Here is a 27,888-nt window from a genome sequence, read left to right on the forward strand (position 1 = left end):
TTTTATTTTCTACTACTTTCACACATTTAAATACTACTTCTGTCATCTATATTCTAGTTTCAAAAATGTCCAAGGGTTGTATTATTTACATATCTCAATTGAATATAGTTCACATATGAACAATATGATAAGGAACATAATTTAAAATAACAAGCAACATAAGTAGTTTAAAACTCTCGTTACTTTCAGTGCCTCTGCAAGTGAGGTGTTTAAAGCTAATTAATCAAATTTCTGTGATTTTCCACTTTTTAAAAAAGTTTCACAAAAATCTAAAAACCATACACCAGGATAAATAGCAATCCATTTCTCATACTATATTAAAAGCAATGTTATCCCTTTTGATTGAAGTAGGTGGCTGAACTTTGGACTCTTAGAAGTGGTTTCTTTTAGGAAATGCATTCCAGAATCTGTTGGGGTTCTTTGTGTGTTTTTCCCTTTCTCTTAGAACATCAGCTCAACCTGCAGCTGAGCTGATCTGTTTACTGTCACTGAAAAGGCATTCCCATCCCACTCTTTCCAAAATCAAACTTTACCTTTCTTCTCCCCTTACTCTCTAGTCAGTTCTGTTCCCCACCTATTGTACAGGCTCGGCCACTTGTCAAACACTTTCCACAAGCTGATTCAGCTCACTAAATTGGAAGTGTTATTCAGCCATTCCATTAACCAATTTTTCTGTCATTTTCATAATTTAAATCAGTTGACCCAACAGTGACAAATACCAGAGATAATAGGTGAAGGCAGTTTGCAGCAGGTCATAAGGAGGCCTTGCAGGGTCATGCAGAAAGTTTTTTCTTGACAGCTTTTCAGCAGCATTCCTCTATTCAGTGGTTCCTGTTTACCGGATAATGCATCAACACCAAAACTCTGCCAGTCTTCTGCACCTACATTCTGTGCACAACAACATACTTCTGATCAATAACTGTGCATCTGTTGTGACAGATACCTCTAATTCAGCATATGGCTACTGTGGTTTCACTTATTTTATACCTGAAGAACCTGAACGAAATACACTTTCATGAATAGTGACCTACATGTTACAACATCCGATCGCTACTAAAACAACAAGCACGTGAAAGAAATGTCTATATTTTGGGTTGCAAAGCAACAGAAAGCCATTAAGAGAAACACATGGCTAAAAAAAAACAGATTTTTTTTTCCTGTTTAAAAATACTACTTAAAATTAATGTTTTCCAGGAAAAATAAAATCAACACAGCAGCAAGAAAAATAAAAGTACAAACTGCTGGCACACGTAAGTCGCTAATACAGCCAATACCTTTCCGTATACCCAGTCTCTGGGAACGTGCATCCTTTGTTTGAAAGAGAGGACACAAGGAAACGTCCCCTGTGTTAGGTTTTCCCTGAGTTCCGCTGAAGGGACAAAACTCACCCACTGAACTCTTACAGAATTTACAGCCATTCATGTGTTACCCTAGGAAACATATAAAGAGAGGGCTGGCACGCTTGCTTGCTTCTTCTGGAACTTCCAGCCACAGCCGAGCTGCTCAAATGATGGTGATGTGACCCATCCTTTCCGAGTTCTCAAGCGATACTCGTGAGCGAAGACCAATTAACGAGGCCTCTTGGATAGGATGACCACCCTGTCCTCCCCAAAAGGCACATCTTGCCCTTGAGCCGCACTTACTTCTCTTGGATGCGAGGCGCTTCCTTCAGGGCTGGGGCTACCCGGGGAGCAAGCGGCACAGCGCAGCCCCCTGCCCACAGCAACACCTCGCACAGGAAGGCGACTTTGGAGGCAGCCCAGCCGAGCCGAGAGCCGCTCGCTGATGCGCGGGGCGGCTGCGGGAGGAGGCTGAGGGGAGCGGCCGTGCCGGTGCCCCCGCCCCGGCCCCGCCCCCGCCCCCCCAACATCCGGGTCCCCGCCGGCGCCGCGGCGCCGCCGCCCGCTCCGCGTCCCGGGGAGGTGGCGGGGCAGGGGAGGGAGGAGGAGGCAGCAGCGAAGATGGCGGCGGTGGTGGGGAGAGCCGGCTCTTTCGGCTCCTCTTCTTCTTCCGGGCTTGGCTCGGCTGCCGGCTTTTCCTCTGCTTCCTCTGCCGCCTCTGCGGCCACGGCCAACAACAACAACGCGGAGCTGCGGGCGGGCGGCGATGAGGACGATGGGCAGAACCTCTGGTGAGTGCCCGCCCCGCCCCGCGGACCCAGGCGCGCTGGCCGCCGCCGCCGCCCTCGGAGCGCCTCGGTGCCCTGCGGGGGGGCGAGGGGAAGGGGGCTGGATAATCCCCCCGCTGGCGCTCAGTCCCTCTCAGTCACTGAGCGGGGGGGGGGGGGCACCTCCCCTTGGCAGTGGCAGCTCCTACCCTGCCCCCCGCCCCTCATGCCGTAGCCCCCCCTCTCCCCCCCATCCCCAGGAGATGGCGAGGGTGGGGACCGGGAGGAAGCGGGAGACCCTTCCTAAGCGCTGTCGTCTCTCCGCGCCAGGTCCTGCATCCTCAGCGAGGTGTCCACGCGCTCCCGCTCTAAGCTGCCTTCGGGGAAGAACGTCCTCTTGCTGGGTGAGGAAAGCATCCTGATCCTTCTGCCTTCCCCTCCGCACACTGGCTGAGGAAAGCATCCCGATCCTTCTCCCATCCCCGCCGCACACAGGCTGGCTCCTGAGCCCTCTCTTGGGCGCCTGGAGCTTCCCTTCTTTAGAGCCCCAAGGGAAGGGAGGGGTGATCGGTGGCAAGGCGCTGTCTTAACCCTCCCGCTTCCTCCCTTGCATGGCTTTGCTTCATTTTGGAGATGCAGTGTCCACAGATGCTTTAGAGACGCCCCTCATCGTAGGTACCTCGCCATAATACCCTCACGGTCCTTCCCCCACCCTGGCTCCATAGCTGGAGAATGCTTGGATGGGGAGCTTTTATTGTCTGTCTCCCCCGTGAGCGTTGGCTTAGGGGGACGTGCGGCTCCCGAGCCCTCCCTCGCTGGAGCCGGCGGTGCCGCTTGCCGGCGCTTGCGGTGTGTCATGCGGGCACAAAAACTGCTTCCGTGGCCCGAGCGGCATCAATGACGGTGCTGCCTGCGGGCCGGAGGGCGGGGAGGGCCCTATGGGCGTGCGGGCTCTGCCCACTCGCACCCAGCGTGGCGGCACCAGCGGCAGCGCTGCCGCCCCGGGATCTCCACCCAGGGCCTTAGTCCAGCCTGGCCCTCGACAAGGTGAGAGGTGCGGAAGGGGACTTTGATAGGGCGGTAATGAGACACCCAGCTGCAATTCACTGTTGAGGGAAAGAAGGAAAATGATACGTCAAAATCAAAAGCTTCCTAGAGGAGAGAGAGAAATGGATGCTCTCAAGTGTGTGTGTATGAATATATTATTGCTATTATTATTAGTGTGGTGGGTTTCTTGTTTTTTGGGGGTTTTTTGCTTGTTTGGTTTTTTCTGAAAGACTATTAAATACTATTACCAGTAGGCAACATAATGAATCCAAGTGTATGGATTTAGAACTAGCTGCCGCTTCCACTCCTTTTGCCAACCTCTCTGTCCCCAGAAAGAGCCATGTTAATATTTGAAAACAGGGTTAAAACTCATCAAAGACATTAATGCAGACTCTGTGCACACTATGGTTCTGCGTAGTCTTGTGGTTTATACCCTCTTGAGGTTTTTCGAGTTAGGCTTTTTTTTCCTTTCCATAATCCTAAAGCAATCACTGTGATCCTTTTCTTCCTGTTTTGATAAGCTGAGTGGTTACTTAAAACTGACTGAGAAGGAGAAAACTGCAAGGATGATAGGATGGTCTTCTGAAGCTCTTACAAGACTTACTACCCTTTAATTTGTTGCTTTGTATGTTATGTAATTAAGTAGGATATTGAGATTGGAAGTTGCAGTGATATTAAACAACGGAAAGGTTTCATAACAATTGACAGCTTTTTATGTGACAGTTTGAAACTAAATTGGATGATTGTCCTTGTTGAAGTTGGAAGATTCTTCTTCAAGCTGTGATCCTTGTCAAGAAGATTACACTCTTTGTTTTTCCTCTCTCTTCGTAGTCAGGTAATCCTTAGTGCTCAGTAACTGGAGACTGCTTCCTGCAGAGCTAGAAAGCGTATCATAGATTGTTTCCAAATGCTCACTTTGCTATTCAACCTGTTGTATATAATTTTTTTTTTTTTTTACCATTTATGTGCAGCTTATAGAATGACTGAATGTAATACCTTTTTTCCTTTATTTGACTGATGCATTTTTTGAAAAATGTGCAGATTCATAGAAGAAATTCCAATTCTTGCTTAGAAATTGTGTCTTCTAGAAGGCCTTGGTCCTTCAGGGACCAGGGGGGAAAAAACCCTAAACTTGGCATGTATTTAGGAAAAAGAACATCAGATCTGAGGACTGGCCAGTGAGGACCACAGCCATGTTTTTTATGAGAATACCTAATCTTTGTTGACTTGTAAGTCATGATGCTGCTCCTGAAGCACACTGGCACAAGAAAAGGAGAGGTCTTATGTATTCTATATTGGACAGATTCAGTATGTGAAGTTCTGTCTGTTTGGATTCTTGAGCTGTGTGTTTGCAGTTTCTCTGTTATCTCACATTTCCTCTATGTTCAAGCTTTGTTTCTTTAGATAGTTTTGTACTAACTTCTGTTACAACACAGATCACTTCTTGCCATGATTATTTCCAGCTTCTTTATACTTTCAGTACTTTTAAGCAAAAGGTGTAAAGCTGACCAGTATCTTGATGGTTTTCACTCAATTTGTGGCAGGCAAATACTTGCTGTAGAAACAGTCATATTGGTCAAAACTTGCCAGATGAAACATGATTGATAGTAACAAATGAGTGCTTATTTTCAATACAAACTGCATTAAAAAAAAATCCTTAAGCCTCCTACATCTCATGGCCCCACCCAGAAAAACCAACTGGAAAAACCCACCATGTAGTGTTCTTTTGTTTGCTAGGACAGGTTTTCTAATTTGCCTACAGCGTTTATATTTTTCAAATAGTGCATATAGTTGTATGCCTAGTTGTTCTGGGAACCTGTCTGTGTCTGGCATGCTAATTCTGTTATTTCAGTATTTATTTTTAGCTGTGTTAACATCTCATTTTTAAGAACCTGGAGAGCAGTTGGAGTTAACATAGACATAACTAAAGGAGATTGTAATGCCAAATGTTAATCTCTAGATATGGCACATAGTTTTGTGAAGTGAAGGTTAACATATGATGTTGGTAATAATTTGCTCAAAATCAGCCCAAAATTAATTGTCTTACAGTTTTACTTCTCCAAAGTTGTTTCACTTGCAGACATTTTTTCAATAACTATTTTTCTTTAAAGTTTAAGCTCTGATTTGTACCGCATGTGGCATGAAAGCTTCTTATCTTTCTGTTCTTGTATGAACAAATAAAAGCACAGGCCTTTCTAAACTTTACTGTAAGTCCCTTATGCTCTGATTCCTAGGCTGTTTTGTCATAGTGGCTACAGTTATCTTGTTTAGCAGACTATACCAGGAGAAAATGTAAAATGTACATGCCTTCTTAAGGAAGTCAGGTGCTCTCATTGACATTTCTAGCTACTTTTTGCAGATAGCAAAAGCAGTGTGTTTTTGTTCCTCTTGCTTCATTTTTTCTTTTTTTTTTTTTTTTCTTCTTCTCCTGGACTGTTTTCTGCTCACTTGTGTAATAAAGGTAGTTGATCACAGGAGATGGTTTTTATGATGAGAAAACTGATGTGTATAACTGGGAGCTCTCTTGTTCATTCCCCTTCTGATATATCAGCGAGTGGAGTAGAGGGGGGCAGCTGACAACTCACCACTGCAGATTATGGATGGAATCCACAGTGCTGTAGAATGTGTGAAGGCTTGGATTCAGAGACCTGAACTAATCATTTATCCAATAAACTGCAGCATGCATTCAAGCAGTAATGTTCAAAGTCATTCCAGGATGCACCAGAACACAGGCTCCCAGCTGGCAAGTGAATTGAATAGTTGTTTTCTGTCTGGCTTTGTATTTCATACATTGCTGTGTCTCTGAAGCACAATATATTCTTTGCCTACAATTTTTACAGTTTCAAACCATCCGGAGACACTCGTATGTCCCTCTGTGTCTGTATTGCCCAGTAATGCTTCTACTGAATCACTAATGGGTTTGGGTTTTTTATGCATTTTACTCCACTTGATGATAAAAGCTTTGAGTTTAAAGGGCAGTGGGAATTTAACTGCCTCGTGTCCACATTTTCTCTTTATCCCGCACATCTCACTTCCCAGGGCTAGGCCTGTTTGTTTGAATCTTGGAGCTGTGCTCCTGTCCAGGATGCTTGGGAAGAAGCACAATCTACAGCTAATTTAGAGGTACACTTTTCTGTGAGGTACGCTTTTCTGCTATAACAGCCATTCCCAATATATCTTCATATCTTAGCTTGCTGCTTTCTTCTAGTGCACCTGTTGAATATAAAGAACTTGAAAATTAAGTTTTGATACAGCAAATTTTCATGAGGATGTAAAAACTGCTTAATTAAATTTGTACTGAACACTATAAAAATTAGTTTTCCATTTTATTTTTTCCTGTTCAAATAGCTGACAGCTTCATTGTTATAATTTAATCATTGAAACTGATAAAATACTACTTGTTCATACCGCCATATATATTCATACATACAATATTATTAATCTCCAATATTTTAAATTCATGAGTACTGCAGAAGTTAACTCAGAGGGTTTCTTTTCATTCTCTTCTTGCAACTAATTCACCTTCTGCAGGCAATGAAAGCCTCCCAAATGTAGTCAAATTGCATTTAGGTCAGCAGAGTTATGCTTCTAAAGTGTCAATTGTTTTGATGGGGCATTGACCTAGATAAAATTCTAATTGCTTGTTTTGTAGATACATTTTTTTGGAATTAAGTAGTACTTCTTTGTTGTGTCCTTCCTGCTATAATACCCTGCCAAAAATCCAGAATTACATGGATGCTGTGTAGTAGAAGTCACTTAGAACAGCGTGGAAAGTTCTGAAATTGTTGAATTGCATTTATTTAAGTTAGTCTCTTCATTGTCAGAAGTGCTGGTTACTGGATCTATCTCAGAAATAGCTCCAAAGGTGAAGAACAGTGAAAGGAATTGTGCTGCTGTGTTCTCCAGGCAGGTTAGTGGCAGGAGTACCAAGAAAGGTGTCCTGTGGATAGTAACATGGGATTATTCTATTTTGGTAGTGAACCTGGATAAAATACACGAGACAACTTCCTGCTGTGTTAAAGGAGACGGATTGAGGCAGGAGTGGATACTGTCCATAGTCACTGTAGAAGTCTCTGCAATATTTGCCTTTCTCTGACTGCGGGTCTCTCCAAGCACAGGTAACGCTTACTGCTGTACCTGTTTCCACAGTCAGGCCGTGTATTCTTGTGGTGCAGGAGATGGCAAAAGATTTGCTGGAAGAGTTGTCTGCAATCTGCTTTCTGTCATGTTGAAAGGCAGAAGTGCAATTAAGGTGCTCCTCAGAGAAGTTATTTAATTTTTCAGTGCCACAAATATACTGTGTGAATTGTGTGTGAGGGGAAAGACTTACCTGGCAGAGTAAAACAAACTTGGAGGAGAAGAAAATTTTTACTCAATGAGTAAATGAAAATTTAGTGACAAGTTATTTGTAGTCTTGTTATGGCCTACTTCTTGTGAAGTTCCATATTGGTTTGAGGGATTGTAGAGAAAGCTCTCATCAGCATAATTAATTTTGTTCTTATTTCTCTGTAAGGGAACTAAATTTGGCTTACTCTGATTATTTTGGTCTTGTTCTGTAAAAGACATTCTTCAATTAGTATAGAATGTGTAAACAAGCCTCTTTCACTAATATGCAGCTGTAGAAAAGGCAGTTATTAGCTTGTGACAAGTATTTTATCTTGAAAATAGTCATAGTACACATGTGCTTGGTTCTAGTAGGAAGATCATTATGTCTCTATACCACTATATCAGGTTCAGGCGTTCCATGTGGTGTGGAATAGTGATTGCTCTGGGATTCTGGGAAGGCATCTTAACCCCACTCAATAACTCATGTTTAGACTTGATGGCTTTATTCTATCATATTTAAGCAAGATAGATTTTTTTCTATTAATAAAAATATTCAATATTTTTATGTTACAGATACTAGATGTTCTGAATTGTTCTACCCAGACGCTGTCTTTTGCATTATAAAAAGTATAAAGCTAATTCATGAAAGTATTCTTGGCGGTGTGCAGAAGATGTTAATTAGGACCATTACTTCTAGTTTTGCTTGGCCTTGTTTGAACACGTTCTTTTAGAGATGAGTTGTAGAATTCCCATATCAACCTGAATTTTAATTGATGGGTTTAAAATGCTAAAGAAAAACTCCCATCAAGGAAACACTAGGATTATAGATTACAAACAAGTAAGGGCATCCAGGGTTTTTCAAAGAACTGTTGAAAAAAAATCAGAGTCGTGGATCGAAGTGGGGCAAGCTACCAATATTGATGACACAAAAGAAATGTTTACTTCTTTCTTCTTTGCCTTGACATATTTTAAACACACTGGACACTTTACAATGGAGAAACAATTTAAACAGGCAGTCAAAGCTCATGTCTGTTCTGGAGATAACACATTGATTGCTCTTCCATGTACACATTTCTGTGACAAGTAAGAAATGTCTTGTTATAGGACCAGTGAAATTCTACTTCTGTTTTCATTTTCTAAACTGAAAGAAATGTGGAAATAGCATGAGTAGTAAATAATTTGAATTTCAAAATGTTAATTGAAAGTTTGAAAAGTTCAAAGTTCTCTTAACAGAGAGCCTAAGTCCTCTCTAATGTAATGGTTTATGGCTTAACAGCTGATGTAGCAGGACATAGATAAGTGCCTGTTGGCCTGCATTTGCAGAAGGAGATTCATTCACCTCATTGCCCCACCCTTCCTGTCTGGGGATGACCATTCTGCTAAATTCTGCATTGTGGCAGATCATGTAGTGAATCTTGATTTTCTGCTCAGTAAACATGCTTTTTGCCTGGAGTACTGAGAAGGGAGGAGGCTGGGAAAAGGGTTTCTATTATTACAGTTTCCTGTATGTTTGGGGGCAGCAACAAGAAGGATGTTGTCAAAATCTGTTTTGTGGACAGAGTAGCACCTTGGACAGAGGAGCTTTCACAACCCCAAACTCAAGCTCTTCAAAGGAGTGAAATAGTAGCAGTGTGTGGATAAAAATGCAACAGCGTTTGTTTAGTTAAGTATAAGACTTCCCATTTTGTTAACAAGACAGTGAAATACTGTGTGTAAGCATATTGGTTTGGCTTTGTTTCAATTGCTTCCTAGCCTGACTTTTGTGCAAAATTAAATCTGTCGTTTCTCTTTTACTCGTGTTCAGCTTTGCTGCATAGCACTGCTTGCTAGAAACATCACTTCTGTTTCCTCACTGTTGTATTAATGTGTGAGTGCAGTTTGGTATAATGGAGAACTTTTGTTCTTTAGTATTTACGCTGGAAAAGGAGGCCTTTTTATGTTATTTCCAAAAGAAGGTTGCGAAATCTACCTGATTTTTATTCTACGTTGAAATACTCTATCAAAAATGCTATGTCAGAGATGTTTTGCTCCATGAGCTTATATATGGAAGTCAGTTGTTAATTTGGTTATCCCACAGTTGGAAATAAAGAAGAAGCTACAGGATTTTCCATCTTAAAATTCTGAAATAAAGTGGAGGATGATGATAATTCTTTTTGAAGATGCATAAGGCTCTTTTTTATATATTGCTTCAGTAGCACTTGAAAAAAAGTTCTGTTTCATAATATTAATGCGCAGTGATGTTGGAACCTAGGGAATATGAAATTTTCCTTTTGTCTGAAACTAAGCAGCATTACTTTTTTGTATACTATAGAGATATCCAGAGACAAACAAAAAAAGGTAAATATGTTAAATGTGTTAAAGTTTGTAATTTGAAAAGCCATATATTGTGTGTATATATATGTATTGTGATTGACGTTTTTTCTAAACATATATACTTTTATGTATGTCCCAGGTAGCAATTAATGCTAATTGTATTAATATGTTGTGCATTGTCCATCAAACCTCCAACAGCTAATAGACTTTAATTTCCTCACATCTATTTCCCTCTCCTCTTAGGGGGAGAGAAGATTCTGAACACACTAAAGGCATTACAATAAAATGTTTGAGTTTTGAGAACTCTTAAAGTTAGCACTTAGAATTAATTTGATAACGAGATTTCTAATAATTACCTAGGAGTTTTAGATAAACACTGGTTTAAGATTTTGTTTTGATATTCTTGCTGAAGAGTAGCTACAAAGCAAAAATCTGCTATTGCTCTTTCCTAGCATAACTCAGTATATTCAAAGTGTCTTGACTTTTCAAGTGGTTTTTATTGAAGACTTCAGGTTGGGAAAAAACAAAAACATGGATACAAATACATTTGCAATTGTCATGATTTCAAAAGGTGTGCGCAACATACTACACATAGAAAGTAGAGGTAGATGAAACCTCAAGTCTTAGCATGTTGGGTTACACTAATGTGGGGTTGGACTAGCTGACCCTTAAAGGTCCCTTCCAACCCAAACTACTCTGTTACAATTCTGTGTTCTCTTGGCCAAGACAGTTATCTTTTCCTCACTTTTTACGATCAATTGTTTGAGCAAAAAGGAGGAGGTCCTTGTGTCGTAAACGATAGTCCTGTTTTTACTTCCTCACAGCTTTTTAAATAATACTGACTCTAATTTGGCTTAAATATGTCAAGAAGTCTGGTTCTCCTATGGAATAGGGCACATTTGGCTAGGCAGCTATCTTGTACCCTTGCAAGTAGGTCATACTGTTTGTAAACTAGTTGGTTTACGTATTACTAACTTCAGACTTCACTGATGCGTCATTCTGGCTTTCCCTAGTGAAAGATGAGCGTTGCTCTCTGCATGCAGTAACTTGTACAGCACTGTTATGTATGTCAGCCATCCACCTGCCTGATCCTGATGTTTTGAAATGGGTGAATATTTGCTAAGGAGAAGAGAGTAGAAGGCTTCTTCATGGAACAGATTAAATTCAAGTAGTTCTGTGATGGAAAGCTGAAATTACTACTGTGTGTGCATATGTGTCCAGAGGTACTAATTTTACATCAAATCAACTTGTCTTGTGCTCTACTGGTAAAACTTCTTTCAGTGTACAGGGGAAAATAAAATTCCAGTTCTTATTTTGCCATAAGCTATTAATTTAACAGTATTGAACTCCAATTTATTTTAGGCTTTTGGAAATACAGGGGTGGAGAGGAAATGACGTAACACAGAGCCATGACAAGTAAGGGGCTTATGGGATGTATATTTCAAGTTTGCCTATATTGCATAGCATAAGCACTTTGTAACAATAGTTGTCTAGATATTAGCATCTGTGTAAGCATGTTTTAGTTTAGACTGTTTCAGTGTATCTTTTATCAAGTGCAGAACTTTTTACAACAGCAGGTGTTTTTTAGACTTGATGTAGCTACTTTAAGAACTGGAAGATACACTTCACAGGAGATACTAAAGTTTCCCAAATTCAAGCAAGTTGAAATCTTTATTGTCACCTGTGTGAATCAAACTCTAGTATGCAAAAGAACTTATCTGGAAGTCAGCTGTTCTGAGAAACTCAGAAAGCTCTTAAGTGCAACCCCTCATTAAAAGGAATAACAGATTTTGATTTGTCTTACCTGTTGAGCCTTCTGCTGGCACAAATTAATTGAAGCTGCCAATTCAGAAAAGTAAAATAGCACAATGAATCATACAGACATTTTTGGCAGAGGTTAAAGCAGCTTCATAACATGTCAGAGCAGCAGCTAGTAAAGTCTTCTCAGTTATTTGTAGATGACAATTTTAAGAAGCTTGGATAAGTACAGAGGTGAGGGCAGAGGAGGAATTGTAATTCATCAGTGGTGATGAAGCTTGAATTCTTCACTTCATCAGAATTATTCAAAAGATATTCTTACAAGAGGAAAAGCTTGATGTATGACTAGAAGATAGTGCTACTTTCCAATGGTTATTTAAAACTAGCTGTAATTGTTTGCTCATGTACATCTTGATTTAACATAGGAGCTCAGAAATGAACCCTTAAATTATGAAAAAGTTACAGTGATACAACTTAATTTTTCATTTAACTTGTCTATGCTTAACTAGACTTTAAACTTCAGTTCTGGTCTTATTTCTCTCTCTCAAAATATGTTTCATTTAAAGTAGCCTTTTCATTCCACTGAGTAAAATTCCCTGGACGCCTTAGAGTAAGCACTCATGTTTTCCAGCATTAGTGAAATATGAAAATAAAGTTATCCTCTAAATTGAAGACTTCATGTGGCAGTCTTGAGGATGATATATTAAGCAAATTCAAAATCAGTCTATCAAAGTATGATATTTCTGTTCTTTCCAGTAGTTATAGCTATAGTGTTTTTAATGTAGCCATAGTGACATCTATAAGATCATGGTCTCTTTAAAGGGAAAACTTCGTTGTGTTTAGCAGTAAAAATTATTGAACTCTTGTCTTTGTTATGTGATTAAAAGCAAGTGTTTAGACTCTCCCTCACTAGGAGAGACTTGGGAAAAAAATGTTTTGTTTGACACAAAATTGATAAAGTGCTTCTTAGGGACCTGGAATTAACCTTGATTTTATAAGCTGTGAGTGAGTTTCAAGAATTTTCTAATGTCTGTTACATACTCATCGTACTGCAAATTAGAGAAAAAACCAATGATTTGCTTTGTGTGCAAATTCAGCTTGATTACTCTTTTGAACTGGAAAAACTGCACACGAAGTTTTCCAACTCTGAGACCTATGACTACAAATGAAGTTTTTCACGAAGGGTCTCTGACAGTAGTCGAGGTGTTTACAGTGTGCATATGCTGTAAGGTTCAGTGGTTATCCAAGATCCCTTTGGAGGGGAGAGAATAGGAGTGAATGGATCTGGATTGCAAGCTTGTCTCTCTGTGCTATCCAAACAGACACATGTATTTTAAGGCAGTGGGTTTACTATTTGTCACTTCTTTTTAAGGTTTCTTGAGACCTGTAACGGAGAAAATAGTCAAAGAAACCAATACATAAAAGCTGAGGTAACAGATTTGCCTTACTCAGTGTGCTGTTTGAAATGAGAGAGTTCTGAATTGTAAGAGGAGCTTACTCTGAATTGAATTCTACTTTAGAAAAACTTTGTTACTACTTTGGTTGTAGCTGAAAGACTGAAATTGTTTGAGGTGTTTAACTACTCCGTAGCATATCCTTTTAAAGATGGGTCTAACAGCCTATTTCAGGTAGCATAGTTAGTGGCATAATTGCATTTATCAATAAGTAGAAAAAATATTTGAAGCTGAGACATGCACTTAGAATGGATGGTTTTGGCAAAACCTGCTGTATTTCAAAACTCCAGTGAGCTCAGTCACCCTGCTAGGATATGGTTTTCTTCTTGCCCCAGGTGGTTTTTAATATGTAACTGTGATTAAAGACTGAGTGGTTTCTTACTTCTGTCTCTCCAGGTGAAGATGGAGCAGGGAAAACTAGCTTAATAGGAAAAATTCAAGGAATAGAGGAGTACAAAAAAGGAAGAGGAATGGAGTACTTGTATTTAAATGTGCATGATGAAGACCGAGATGGTGAGTTTGTATCTGTAACAATATGTTAAACCAGTTTGAAAGCAACGGTTCAGTAGTGTGATATTTGAAATGACTGGGATGTTCTTCTGTCTTTATAGTATGCAGGAGTCCAGCCTATGCCAGAAGTGATTTGTATCATAAGGAAGTTTGTCTGTGTAATTTCTTCAGTAGATATAGTGAATGACCACTTAAGTGGTAGAGGAGGAGAGGAACCTGTCAAAAGAAAAAGCTAAAAAGAAAAGACCAGGGAAGCAGACTTAGCTGCAACATTCTGAATAGATGTGTATTCCTCAGGCCTAGAGGAGAAGGTGCCCAGGCTTCTATCTTCCATTTCAATTACTGTGGCAAGTAGTTATCCTAAACCTACAGAGAAACCTTTGTCTTGCTGGCACACAATCTGCAAGACTATTGTCATGGATTGATGGGTAGGAAATTGTGCACAATGGTGAAGGAGATCTAAAAAGCAAACAAGAAAACCCAAAAACTTGGGTGCAGGTATGGCTAGAAAGGAAAAAGTATGTTTAAGATCCTGTTTAATATCCCAGTACCTGGAGTTATGAGGTGTGAATAAGGATATACTGGAAGCTTTGAGAAAAATGGAAATTCTTGTGTATACTATAAAAAAAATCCCAAACATGTAGAAAGACAACCAGGCCCTTTTTTTTTTTTTTTTTTTTCTGAAATCACCTGCTTTCCTGAAATTCCTGTCTGGGTATTGGTCTCAAAGTTGACTTGAAACCGTATTCAAGAAAATTGGGAGTTTGATTTAAATGTCTTTCTCAGAGCTTCTGTAACAAGTAATAAAAATTTACCTGAAGGATAAATGTAACTATATCAAGCCTACTAATTTTGAATCGACAGCTCTTCCTTTACTGCACAAGTTTTGGTGAATTTGTAGTAGTGTGATATTTTTGGGGGGGAAAAACAGTGGGGTGGTCTATTTGTATGGTGATTGTCCTTTTGCAAATTGGAAGAGTACCAGTCTGTTAATCATTAAAACCTTGCAGTTCTTCAGGTTTTTGAGTGGACAAGGTACATTGTATACTCTTAAGAGTTATCTAGGTATGTCACATGGAGTTTTGAAGGGGAGATGGCAATCTTTGAGAGGTGAGCAGGCCAAGAGCCACAAAAAGACAGCTAAGTTCACCCTGTTCTACTCTTCTAAGTTAAATCTTCTAAGTTACATCACCCTGTTCTACTCTTCTAAGTTACATCTTGCTCAAAAATGGTGAACAACTATTTTGGAAATGTTGAATGCTCTCTCTGGACCCTCCCTTTCAGATAATGTATTAAAGATGTTAAGTTATCAGCCATTACACATTAGGGTTTGAATGAGGAGGAGCTTGTCTCCCCACAAGCTGCAGTTCACTGTGTCATTATGTATGTTCAATGGACTGATAAAACATCATTTGCTTTCTTCCTTGCGTTTTACATGTCCAAAAAACATTCAATAGCCATTATGTAGTGGTGTGTTTCAAGTAAATCTCATTAAATGTTCTTCCTTTTTTTTGTAGACCAAACAAGATGTAATGTATGGATTTTGGATGGTGACCTATATCACAAAGGTCTTCTTAAATTTGCAATGGAGGCAAGCTCTCTAAAGGACACTCTAGTTATGTTGGTAGTAGACATGTCTAGACCTTGGACTGCACTGGATTCTTTACAAAAATGGGCAAGTGTTGTAAGAGAACACATTGACAAGTTAAAAATTCCTCCTGAAGAAATGAAAGAAATGGAGCAAAAGTGTGAGTATTCTGCAAATACATGGGAATCCATTTAAATATGCTTAATGCTTCCTGCACCATTTAATCTCTCCATTGCAGTCTTTCATTCTTTGGAAGTGTTATTTAAAATTAGAACTTACCAAGCAAGTCTGGCTTCAGATAAGTCTCAAGTAGCTAAATGAACAGTACTAGTACTTCTTTCTAACAGAATAACAATGTAGGGGGAAAAAAAAACTTTCAGAATGAACACAACTGAAATGACAGTCTTACTTCTTATGTATTTTTCTAGATAAGATTCACCAAGCAAAAAAACCCAAACTTCTAAGCATTCAATTTTTAATTTATTTGTTTAAAGGCAGATCACTACACCAGCTTCTTAACTGTTCCTGTAGTTAGCCAATTAGAGAATCAAGGACCTGTTCTGTGCCTACCAAAAGTGGTAAATATTGAGAGGATTCATGGCAGCATGGCCATGTCTGGGCCCTTTCCACTTGAAGAGTTTTATCCTAATTATTATTAATGTTAACAGAACTATGTGTTTGTTGCTCTGTCAGTGTCTTGTCTTTTTAGTTTTGAACATGCAGAACACAAAGATTTTGCAGGATTTCTTAAACTGACTGACTGAACTCCCATTATAGCTCCATATTACTTCTGAGCAACCCTTTGTATTCCCCTTTGGGTAGTAGAATTTGAGTTTTTCCCATTCATCTCTCGGTGAAAGGAAGAGCATTTGAGAAAGCTGTGTGTTGAGATCAAACAGCATGATTAAACTTTCTTTTTAAGTCTGAAGATGCACTCTAACTGGTACATTCTTAAGCAATGAGTGCTTATGCTAATTTAGAAATGCAGGTTGTAGCTGTGCTGTGATGAAGTGGAATGTAAGGTGACAGTTGTAGATACTCTGGAAGGAGGCGAGGGGAATATTAGTTGTTTTGTTTGTCCCTTTAAGAGAGAGATTCTTCTAAGGGAAGTATCCTTGAGAACCGTATCATCCACATGAAGTTGTTTAGGTGGGAGGAGCTGAGCTCTCTTGGATGTGTTTTTCAGTTTGGTTTTGGATGTTAGTGCATGTGTATTAAGCATTCCCTCAAACACTTTCAGGATAGGATTTTGTGGGATGAAAGTATGGATACAGTGTCTACGTTATCAAAGGTGTACAGCTGATAGTTTGGCTTCTTTACTGACTGAGTGAACAGAATAGAGAAAATCTACAAAATCCAGAAAATGTAAGCAATGAAATGAGTCAAGAAAAAAAGTGCTACTCCATTTAGTTTTGTCTGTTTTGGTTTTCTATCATCTGGTCTAATTCTTACAGATATAAGTAGTCTGAACACTGGATGTAACAGAGGACACAATCCAGACGTGACTGGGAGCTGGTTCTTGTTTTGATGCTGTTGTGATGTGATTTCATGCATTGCTAGGCGGGCAGGAGCTTGACACTGCCAAAAGGAGGAGGTAACATTGCTTGCCTGACTTTTGGCTACCGGATCCTACTAGATTCTTGTGTTAGGCTCAGTGGTCCTGAGAGCTGGTTTAACTAGCTACCAGGACTGAATTCTACTGAGAGTTTGCATGTGTAGTTTTCTGGAGGTATGTTGCTGTGTTTGTCTTCAGTTCTAGCAGCTTAACTCCACTCAAAAACACCCTGGGAGGACTAAAACTGGTACAGAAAGGCATTTGGGGATACGTAACAGATGTGTGTGAAGGGTTGAAATAGCTCTTCCTCTTTACTGAATTAATCTGTGTTCAACGAAATTGTGTTTCTAAGGAAGACTTGAGTTTTTATTCCACAGTTTTGGAGCTGTCATATACTAAATCAATCCTCCTTTTTACTGCTTTCCCTATTTACATTAAGTTTAGTATGTTATGATCATACAGTGGAAATTTTAGGAATCCACTGGATGATTTATGCAATTATCCCAGAACAGGCAGGATACTGTACAGGAAAGATGCTGTAGAGTGGCGTATCACGGTGAGAATTCTGGGTTTCAAATACATTCAGTTAATTTGGGAGGGTCTCAGAAGCTCTTCGGACTAGAATTGAAGTAGCAGCATTCCTTGAGTTAGAGCCTGGCTTGACAATTTGTCATGATAACCTGTGCATGTGCTTTTTGTTATTGTGAACTCCAAGATCTGCAGAAAGATTGAATAATCTTGACCTAATATAATTTTTCCTCTAGGGCATTGAAATGAGTCTTGCTCTGGTAATTGCACAGATGCTTTTCTAAGTATGAACTCAAAGGGCTTCAGTCAGTTTAGTGAAGGTAGCAGTGGATTAACACACAAGCAAGGATGTTCTGGTGTAGTTCACTGCCCCTGTGCATGATGCAGCTGAGCTGCCTTGCTGCCTGACTTCTTTCGCTGAATCAGAATGTTCTACTCATGAAATAGTAGGCAGTAGTTTGGTTTGGTAGAGCCTTGTTTCTGCTGTGTGGAACAGGGCGTGTGATGTGAAAGACACAGGCATTTTATGCCTCACATTGCATCCCTGACTGCAGGGATACTAAGTGACCATGTAATTAGAGGCTTGGGTGTGTGCAGCGGAACATGACAAAGACTTGCAACAAGAATTAGAAAAAAAGAAAGTTAGAATGTAACTTACCCTGCTTGCTACATTTTAAAGTAATATCTGATAATTTTAAAGCATACCGAATATTTAATATGCTATTAACTAGTTATAAAGCTAGTTTAAACTAGTGTTTGTGTATTCTATTATTTTTTGTTGTTACTGCTATTGAGTCACTGTACAGAGAGTAAAGTGTGGACAAAGGGTCTGTAGGTAAAACCTGGTATACAGTAGCAGCTAAGCAGTTTGTGTAAGGCTTAATTCTGTTTATTCTGACAAACTGTTCCATTAACTTTGCCAAGAAGAATGGAAGGAAACTTATGTCCTTTAGGAAACAGATCAAACAGTAATCCTTAGTAGCAACTGCCTAGTGGCTTCACAATGATAGAATAAAAATGGTTTCATGTTGTCCTTATGGACAGTTTTATCTGATCATGTTCTTCTAGCTGCTGATCCAGCAGATCTCAGACTTCCTAGTTCTCCCTTGTGCTGGACAGAGCCAACAGCTAGCCAGGACTAGGTGCATGCTCCGTTTTTTCAACACCAGGATGCAGAAGTACTATACCATCAACAGTGCTAGAGATCAATGGCAGTGGAAATCATTGTTGAAATAATAAACCAGTTGATGTTTTAATGTAACTTTTTTTACTTTCAGTGGTAAGAGACTTCCAGGAGTATATAGAACCAGGCGAGGATTTTCCAGCTTCTCCACAGAGAAGAAATACTTCATTGCAGGAAGACAAAGATGACAGTGTGATTTTACCCCTGGGTGCAGATACACTAACATGTAACTTAGGCATTCCAGTAGTAGTAGTTTGTACAAAGGTTTGTTTCACGTTTTAGGTTTTTTGCATATTTTACTTAAATAACTGTCAATTGTGGATTGGGGTGGGAAGCACACAGTTATTAAGTTATTCTGAATACCTCACTTAAGAACTCTTTTAAAGTGTTTAATATTGAAGGTTGGTTATCTTCTGGAACCCATTATTTAATGTTATTTTGGAATTAGCTTTTCCTTTAGTTCTACCAGTTTTCAAGGAGTTGACAAATACCTCAGACCTGGTTTTGCTCACAGAAATGAGCTAGCCAATAAGCAACTAGAATTCTCCTTGATTTCCACAGTTCTCCATATTCTGAAAATAGTGTTAAGGTTTTTTTTAATATTTCTGATATTTTTCTGAAGATGAACTTCTTTGGGAGTTGTAGTCAGTGAAGTGCTGCACTAGTAACTTTCATCAGTTCTTAAGGTGTTTATGGGATCTGTTTTGATTTCTGTTAGATATGTAACCATATTCTGAATTTAAAGAGAACAATGGTTGTCCTGTGGCTGTTTTTTATCTGATTTTGTTATTTTTTCCCCCCCGGCTCCTCAGTTCTCATTGGCATTAAGCATACTGCATCTGCAGCCTCTGCTGGCCTGCAGGGAAGGCATAAACCTTTTGACACATATGCTGTTCCTTCTCTGGAAGGCTAACCCTCTCATTTGAACAGCACTTTTTTTTCCCACCTGCTAGTTTCCTGCTATTCTTTTCTCCACCCCCACACCTTTTTTCTTCTTCTGCTTTCACATTCCTTGCTTTTGCCTCCCTTTTCAAAGAGCTAGTTAGTAACTGAATTAAAAACACTGTCTTTTAATGCCAGTGTGTAAAAAAATTTGGGTAGAAAATAATTATATCATTTAGTGGTAAGTTTTCAACAGAGATTTTGAGTTATTGCATTGGAGTGAGGAGGGAGAGTAAATTAAAAGTTCCAGTCACTTGAACTCTGAAGTTAGTGCTGACCTCAGTGCATGTACATCCAGTTATATATTATTAAGACCAAAAAAGTTCAATTGTGCTTCTAAACTATCTTAGCAGGTTTTTGTTTTCCTCTGCACTACCCCACCCCACTCCATTTCCCCTTCCCCTTGTGAACTGAGTGTGTAGAAGCACTGCTATTTTAGCAGGTGACTGAAAGCAGTATATTAATTTTGTGTTTATTTTGACAGTGTGATGCCATCAGTGTTCTGGAAAAAGAGCATGACTACAGAGACGAACACTTTGACTTTATTCAGTCACATATCAGACGGTTTTGCTTACAATGTATCCTTTAGCACATCATAAAGATGATATAATTACTCAATTCAATGTTTATATTAATTATGACAAGCTTAAAAGGATATTTGCATCTGTACCAAAGTAGCGTGCAACTCTTGTACTGTAGCTGGCAGTTTGCCTCAGCTACCTTTGTGGGCAGTGTTGAATTAAACTTTTCTGGTTTCTCTTACCTTTTTTTTTTAAAGAGTTTCTAGCATGTCCCCCTACCATGAATTTCTTTATTGCCTCCATGTCCATATTTAGGAGTCAGTTCGCAGAACAGCACATCTTAGCTGACAAGCTCCCTAAAATAACAACAAGATAATTCATTTAAGTATGATCTTGCTCCAGATGCACATAAGGCATGTTATTCACTTTGTCCCAAATATGCAGTTTCCTCCATGCTCAGTAATTCCACAGGATGAGGTTATGAGGGAAGGAAAGCAGTGTGAATTGGTATAGGCAAGGGCCTCTGACGTCTCTTGTATTGGTACAGAGAGAGTGCACAGAAGCTGTTGCTGTGCTATTTGTAAGCTTCATTTTTTTAGAAGAAGTGTATAAAATACTGTCTAGTGTTGTTTAGTCAGCTAGATATGCTGAGATCTAGATTTTAGATGCCAGTAACATGCCTACATTGTGTCATCATTTGAGCTGTGGTAAAGGGAAGCTTAAATGCTATTGGAGGGACAGGAGATGACAGATGGAAAAATTAGTTCAAGAGCCAGAGACCTCAGTTGAAATGGCAATTCCTTCAAAGGGCTTCCAAGACCTAATTTTTCAAAATGGAATTATGGGTAATTGTAATAACTCTTGTGTTTAGAGGAAGAATAGGAATATTAGTAGGGATTAGCCTTCATGATTGCATAGGCCATATACAACTTGAAATTCCATTCTAAACTTCTTTGAATAGGAGTCAGACCCCATTATATAACTTTCTCCTAGGAGTTGAATTGGAGGCATTTAGAAATAAATTGGGGAGTTGGTGTTTTTATAATCCCGAAGTAAAAATTACTCTTTTATTAATCCTGTGCATAAAATGTGTTAATTTGATACTGAACCATGCTCGAATACTAAGCACTCTCTTGGTATTTTAGTTACTGATATACAGTAAACTCATTTGCCTTCATTTCCTTTAAAAGCAGATCACTGTATAATGTAAGAGCTTGTTCCCCTAATTAAAAAACCCAGATGGGAAAGTAGAAGATCTTTGGCATTTTTGAAACTGCTAGCGTTAATGCTGCAGTGGTTGCAGGGTAGGGTAATGAGAAGATACAAGGATATGGCATGAAAATTTTTGTTCACTAAAAGCAGAAGGCTGTTTTGAAGGCATCGTAGTGAAACCATTGGTGCTGGGGGGCTTTGAAAGCAGGAAGAGTTTTTATTTTACTTGAAAATCAGTAGCTGAGTTGGCCTAAAGCAAATAAAGAAAGAAAGACTGATTTAAATTACTTAATAGCTTATTTCAAAAGAAAGTGTTGGAAGTTATTTGACCTGTTTTGCTTTGGTTTTGTATTCCCTTTCAAAACTCTCCAAAGTAGATGACCCTTTTTTGATAGTTGAAAGGTTACTTTAGTATCTCTTACTAGCCACTGAACTAAGTTTCCTTTAACAAGTTTATTCAGATGGGGCAGCACTTATTTACACTTCAGTAAAAGAAAACAAAAACATTGATTTAGTGTATAAGTATATAGTCCAGAAGTTGTATGGATTTCCTTTCAATGTTCCAGCTGTTGTTGTGGAAAAAGATGCAGTATTTATGTAAGTTATCTGTACTATTACGCGTGTATGTGACTACAGAATGTATCTGTGCAATACTGTAAAGCAGCATTTAGAGCCTTTTTTGGTTTATGCTTTATAAAGTTCCATGTAATACTCTCATGAGTTGGAGTTTGGTGAGTGCCAGTGGGTGAAGATTACAAACACTCACTGCTCCAAAGGGAAATGTTAAGCCCAGAGATTTTCCTCTTCTCTATTATGGTGAACCAGTCTCTACCTCCTTGTACTGATCAATAACCAGTTTGCATAGGAGAATGGGCACTCTGACAGTTTTCCTGGCTTTCAGTTGTGTGCAATTCAGGAGTGCATGCAAGAATAGCCCGGAGTAGCAATAGAATTTTAAGCCAAATAATGCTTTCTCTAGTCCTGCAGGTTGGGATAATGACAAGAAGATAGGAATATTGCATGAGAACTTCCAGACACTAAAAGCAGATGACAGTTTTGAGGATATCATAACAAAACCACCAGTCAGAAAGGTAAGCTAGGATGTATTGGCATTTAACTTCTTTGCTGCTTATTTGCCTGTCAGTTTTTTGATTGTTTTTCTTTCATGGAGACTATACTCGCAGCTTATCGTAAGTGTGATGTACTGTATGGGGGGAGAGGGGGGAATCTTATTTTGTTCTTAAAGTTATTCTTTAGTTAATAAAAAAATCATTATGTATTTTTGTTCTATATAGCTCTTCTTCAACTTACACTTTTTTTTCTGCTGCTGTTACATTGTTCAAGACTACAAATACACTTGTTTTGCTTTTAAGACATATTTGGTATTGAAAAGCCTAAATGTAATTTACCTGTTTCTCAGGTTGAGTTTGTGTTTTTTAAGAACATTTCATTTTGCTCTGAGTTGCTTATAACTTCATAATGCTTTCTGTTTCTTCTGGAGTATTTAAAATAAGAAACTTGAGACAGGGTAAAATCAAAAATAAACATGTGAAAACAGCTTCTACATATATTCAGTGTGTTTTCCCCTGTACTATCTAACAAAATGCCTTGACAGAACAACCTGTAAACATATGTGAGGTTTTTGAACAAAATGCCAGCAGCAGTGGACTCCCATGCACACAGAGGTTATTGAAGGCAAATATTTTGATGGCTTTTTCTAACAAAGCTAAAATTTTGTGACTGATCTTATTTTCAAGTGCGAATTGTTTTAGCAGAGAAAACTAATACTATCTCCTTTCTGCAATCTTTAGGGAAAATATCAAGACATGTTAAATAGGTATCCAAGGAAAATATAATTGACAATATTTCCTTTTGCATGCTTATAAACTTCATACCTGGTTTATAAACTTTGATATTGGTATTTGCCATGCTTGCTTGGCAAAATTTTTGATGGGCAAAATTTTTGATGAGCTTATTTGGAAGGAGAGTGTTTGCGATTTGATGCATGGAACTGGGATCTGCAATGTCTGTGTCCAGTTCCTACACCAGCGTAATGCAACACAGGTGAAGAGTTATGTTTGCCATAGTTACCTATAAAGTAATACTGAGGTGAGGCCTTAATCAAAAGAGACAGGGGCATGATGCAGAGTGTGTGCGTCCGTGAATGCTTCTTACTGATCTGAGGCTGCTGAATGTGCCTTGTAACCATTTAGCTCATTTCTTTTTATTGAACAATTAAATGAACTTTTTAGTGGGTCTTTCTACAAATGTATCTACAGCTTTATGCCTGACAGGACAAAGGAGTTAATGGTAATTCTATTTCACTTCTAATTAACTTGGCCTAAATGGAATCATGAGGCAGCAGTCTTAAATACGAAAAATGTGATATGCAGCAATCATAGTATTTTATATATGTATTCATTATTGAATGTTTTGGTCATATTCACCAGCAGCTAAAAAAGAAAATACCTTTCTTTCTTTTAGTCAGAATTATGCTCATGTTTTTGTATTGCAGTTTGTTCATGAAAAGGAAATTGTAGCAGAGGATGACCAAGTGTTTCTTATGAAGCAGCAGGTAACTTTCTGTCTATAAAACAAACAACAAGAGTTTCATTTAACAACATTCCCAATACAAATTTGGGGTTGTATTCTTAGTCATTGTAATATCTAAAACACTTCATGTGTATGTTTGTTTTCTGCAGTCACAGTTGGCGAAACAACCACCTACTGCTGCAGGAAGGCCAGTGGTTAGTAATAAAATTTTTAAATATCATCGCATGAAAATCATTAGCTTTTATATATTTAGAGGGCTGCTTTTGTCTGCACTGTCAAATACTGTTTGATCTAATTGTTTCAAACTGGATAGTATTTAAAGTCTCATAGTGCTCTAAAATTATGGCACTTCGCAGCAAGTCACAGCTTGTATTGACAGCAAGGGCTAAAGGTCGTGGCTTTCCTTTTTGTATGTTAGAATGCATTTATGGTCAGAGGCATTACTGAGTAATGGATGGATTTTCAAGTTTCTCATTGGAATGAAATGAAAAGCTTGTCTAATGCTTTAGTTACACTGAAGTTAATAGTTTTAACAATGTTCTACGAGTGTGAAAAAACTTCTACGCAATCAGCAAAACCTGAACGTGTCATTTCAGTTGCATGAGAATACTACATTTAAAACACAAAAGCTTAGGAGCTGTAAGAAGTAACAAAATGCCTAATTTCATGCATTCTTACACTTTGGGTTTGCTGGTTGGTTTTTTCTGTTTTATTTTAATAGGATGCCTCACCGAGAGTTCCTGGTGGATCTCCTAGAACACCAAATAGATCTGTGACATCGAATGTTGCCAGTGTTACACCTATCCCTACTGGATCAAAAAAGATTGATCCCAATATGAAAGGTACCTTTTCTTACGAGGACACAAATGCAGCTGGGGAAGTAAAATAATTGCTTTGCCTGCGTGCTTTAATATGCTTATTTAGATTGATTAATACACTAAATCAGTATTTACTTAGAAAATCTGTGTTGGTTTTGTGTTGTGGTTTTTCTTTCCTTCTTCCCCTTGTAGCTGGAGCTACATCTGAAGGAGTCCTGGCTAACTTCTTCAATAGTCTCCTGAGCAAGAAAACTGGTTCTCCTGGTGGCCCTGGTGGTGTTGGTGGCAGTCCAGGAGGAGGTGGCACTGGAGGTGCTGGCAGCAATTTACCACCATCAGCAAAAAAGTCAGGTATGATTAATGACAAAAAATCTACTCAATCTAAATGGAGTGATGTATTGTTCTTGTTAGTATGGTTTATCAGGAGAATGAACACTGCTATTATTTAACTGAATGCTCTATATATATGTGCTTTTATATTCTATAGGGTTTTTTGCTTTTGTTTTCACAGCACTTTAGTATTGCCTTTTTATGGCTTTCAGAGGAGCAAAGAAAAAATTTTCATGTTGTTTAAGCATGAATCGTGTCTACATGAGTTCCTCATTTTTTCCCTTTATTCCCATCATTCCAATAAAATGGCTTATGCCATAAGCCTCTTTTAATCTTATTTAAATAGGTTGGGACTGAATTTCAAGTTGATTCTTTTTAACAATACTGTCATTGTTAAAATAGCTTTAAATTTTCTTTCACTAGTGTTCTAGCTCTGATGTGATGAGTACTTTGAGTTTGGTGACAGCCTGTAAAAATACTTACGTATATTCTTTTGACAGCGGTGTATATATGAGGTGATTAATAATTATTATTAATCTAGAAATGTTTAATAGTGACTGTGCTAAAGCTAGATGCAGGACTATACTGGCATTTCTTGCTATTCCAATTTAAAATGTTTCTGTATTACTTAAGAGCATGCATACACAGACACCTTTCCTTCCTGCTTCCCCAGAGGTTAGTAATGCTGCACTTAGGGGACAATGCTGGTGTTTCATTGGTACTTCGCACTTCCCACTAACATTTTGTGTAGATGTTGTGTAGAATTTTTTTCACCTGCGCACACTTCCCTTTTCTAAGTGCAAAACTCAGTTGGCTAAGCAAAGTTTGAATGCTTCCTAATGTGCTTGTAGGCCAAGTCAGCAGTGCCAGTTTGAACAACATATGGACATTGTTCAAACAAATGCAGCTGACGCAATATGAGGCACAGAGAGCACCCGCTGAAAAATCCTGTGGGGAGTGGCCAGCAGCAGGTTTGGGTGACACCAAGCAAACAGAGACAGCACTCCAGAAAAGTGTTCTGTCTGGGGCTGTGGCACAAACTTCAAGGACAGAATTTAATTATTAAGGAGGAAACAGTTCTCAGAAATTTCCTAATATGCGACAAATGAAGGGTTAGGGTTATAGCTGGTTTAATATCATAAAGGACTACGTTTTCAAGGAATTACCATAAATACTAATAAATTTGGCTTAGATGTGGCCTCTTCACCTTCCTCAATGTTTGCTGTCTTGTATTTAGAGCTATCTGTGGCACTCATTTTTCAAATCTGAGAATTGTCTGTTAAGATGGTAATTTGGGATTTTTAAAATTACTTTTTCCTCAGCAGCTTTGGGAAATTCCTCTGCTTATTAGTTGGAACATTAGCTGCTTTGATTCTGATACAGTATTATCTTTCAGTAAATGAAGAGCAGCAAAGTACATCAATAGCCAAAATTAGCTTTATGGATAGTTCCTGTTAGTTTGCATCTTCAGAAAGGATGCTGGGACACTGCTACAACCTACACGTGTCAGAACATTTCTTTATAGATGCTGTGCACACTTGTCATGGCGTTGGAGTCTTAATACTGCACTGCCTTTTCCCGTATTGTCTCCTCCATTCTTGCTACAGTGGGATAGAAACCTAGACTGAGGAGTAAGAATTAAGAGCAAAAGGGTGGGGGGAAATGGTGTGTTTTGGGCTTGAATTAGGTTAGAGTGTGGCTGCACAAATGTTTGTGCCATTCCAAGTTAGGGAGGAGATAAGTGGGTGAGGAGAGAAAGAGATTTGCCATCTACAGGTCTGTGTGCACCCATAAGCAGCGGTGTCATATTTTGCTGACCAAGTACACAAAACTGACTTTGCTGGGCTTGGTGAAACCCCTGATTTTTACATTCAAATACAAGTTTTACAGAAAATTGTATAGAAGTAGTAATAACTGCTAGTCAATAGTCTTCTGTATTTTTTACTTTAACTCTTCGTATACTGACAATTAATATATAATTATGGAAGTTGCTTTGATAAATTGGAAATAGGAAAGGATATGACTTTCTCTCTACAGTTTCCTTTCTGTTTCTTTTGGGTTTTGGGCTTACACCTTTACTCTGCACCCAAAGTGCACAGTAACAATTACTAGGATTTGTCTGATTTGAGAAGTGAAGGCACTATAGGCTTTTCATAACCATGACTGAATGATACACATTTATTTTGTAGGTCAGAAGCCAGTTTTAACAGATGTTCAGGCAGAATTGGACAGAATTTCACGAAAACCTGAAATGGTCTCTCCTACATCATCTACATCTCCCACAGAAGGTGAAGCATCTTGAAGACACCAAATAAAACCAATTGTTCAGTTTTCTGGGATAATTCAAACTTGCCTCTGCCTCTTCCTTCAGTGACTGGAACTAAAGAACTGAAATATCTTTCAGAACACAAACCATTGATGTCTGTCTTTCTTTCATATGTGTTGCCCAGCTTTACAAAAGGGAGTTGTACAAATGGAAAACAGTTATCACATTGTGTAGGAGCACTGCTCACAGTGCAAGAATAGTAAATTAATTTTTTTTTCTGGGTTTTGTTGAAAAGTCAGTCTAATTCTGTAAAATTGCAAGTATGTCCACTTAAATGATAGGGGTTGCTTAGAGCAGGAAAACTGATACACACCACAGGCACTTAATTTATATTGATTTCCCAACCTGTTAGGTAAGTTTAATATTATCTTAAATAGATTAACCTTTACACAAGAGGTCTACTGCTCGTTTTTGGAAGAGAAAAATAATTGCACAAATCTGTAACAGCAACAAACTCCAGTTATACTTAAACACTCCATTGGGAGTATGGTTAAAAAAAAAATCTGTTTGATCTCCACTGAAATTTACACTGCATTCAAAAACCCATGCAAAATTTCATTCCAGGTATAAGACTAAATAAGTGGCCAGCTTTTTTTGGTTTTTCCTCCTCTATTAAATAATTTCAGACACTGAATAAAAGATGTATAAAGAAAAAGCAGAGGTTAAATGTACAGAATATCAGTATCCAGATTTGTCTATATATATGGCTCAGCCTTAATGTCCCCCACTATGTTTCCCACACTACTTACGGTTTAAAATTGGTCATCAAAACTGTAATCAGTTAATAAAGTATTCTCTGCATTCAAATTTAAATAAC

The 27,888-nt window shown here is 38.7% G+C and overlaps 1 protein-coding gene across 1 annotated transcript; it reads left to right on the forward strand.

Annotated features, from left to right (window-relative positions):
* Nucleotides 1-1,921: 1,921 nt before the first annotated feature.
* On the forward strand, nt 1,922-27,888 carry DYNC1LI1 (dynein cytoplasmic 1 light intermediate chain 1). The gene is made up of 13 exons (XM_032107429.1): nt 1,922-2,131; nt 2,438-2,511; nt 13,402-13,518; nt 15,033-15,263; nt 18,464-18,633; nt 19,796-19,889; nt 21,506-21,641; nt 22,024-22,135; nt 23,560-23,619; nt 23,747-23,791; nt 24,319-24,439; nt 24,608-24,766; nt 26,935-27,888. The coding sequence occupies exons 1-13, from the start codon at nt 1,962-1,964 to the stop codon at nt 27,045-27,047; spliced, it is 1,602 nt and encodes a 533-aa protein (XP_031963320.1). The 5' UTR covers nt 1,922-1,961; the 3' UTR covers nt 27,048-27,888.

This window comes from Corvus moneduloides, chromosome 1 (genome assembly GCF_009650955.1).
Source record: "Corvus moneduloides isolate bCorMon1 chromosome 1, bCorMon1.pri, whole genome shotgun sequence".
In the NCBI taxonomy this organism is placed as follows: domain Eukaryota; kingdom Metazoa; phylum Chordata; class Aves; order Passeriformes; family Corvidae; genus Corvus; species Corvus moneduloides.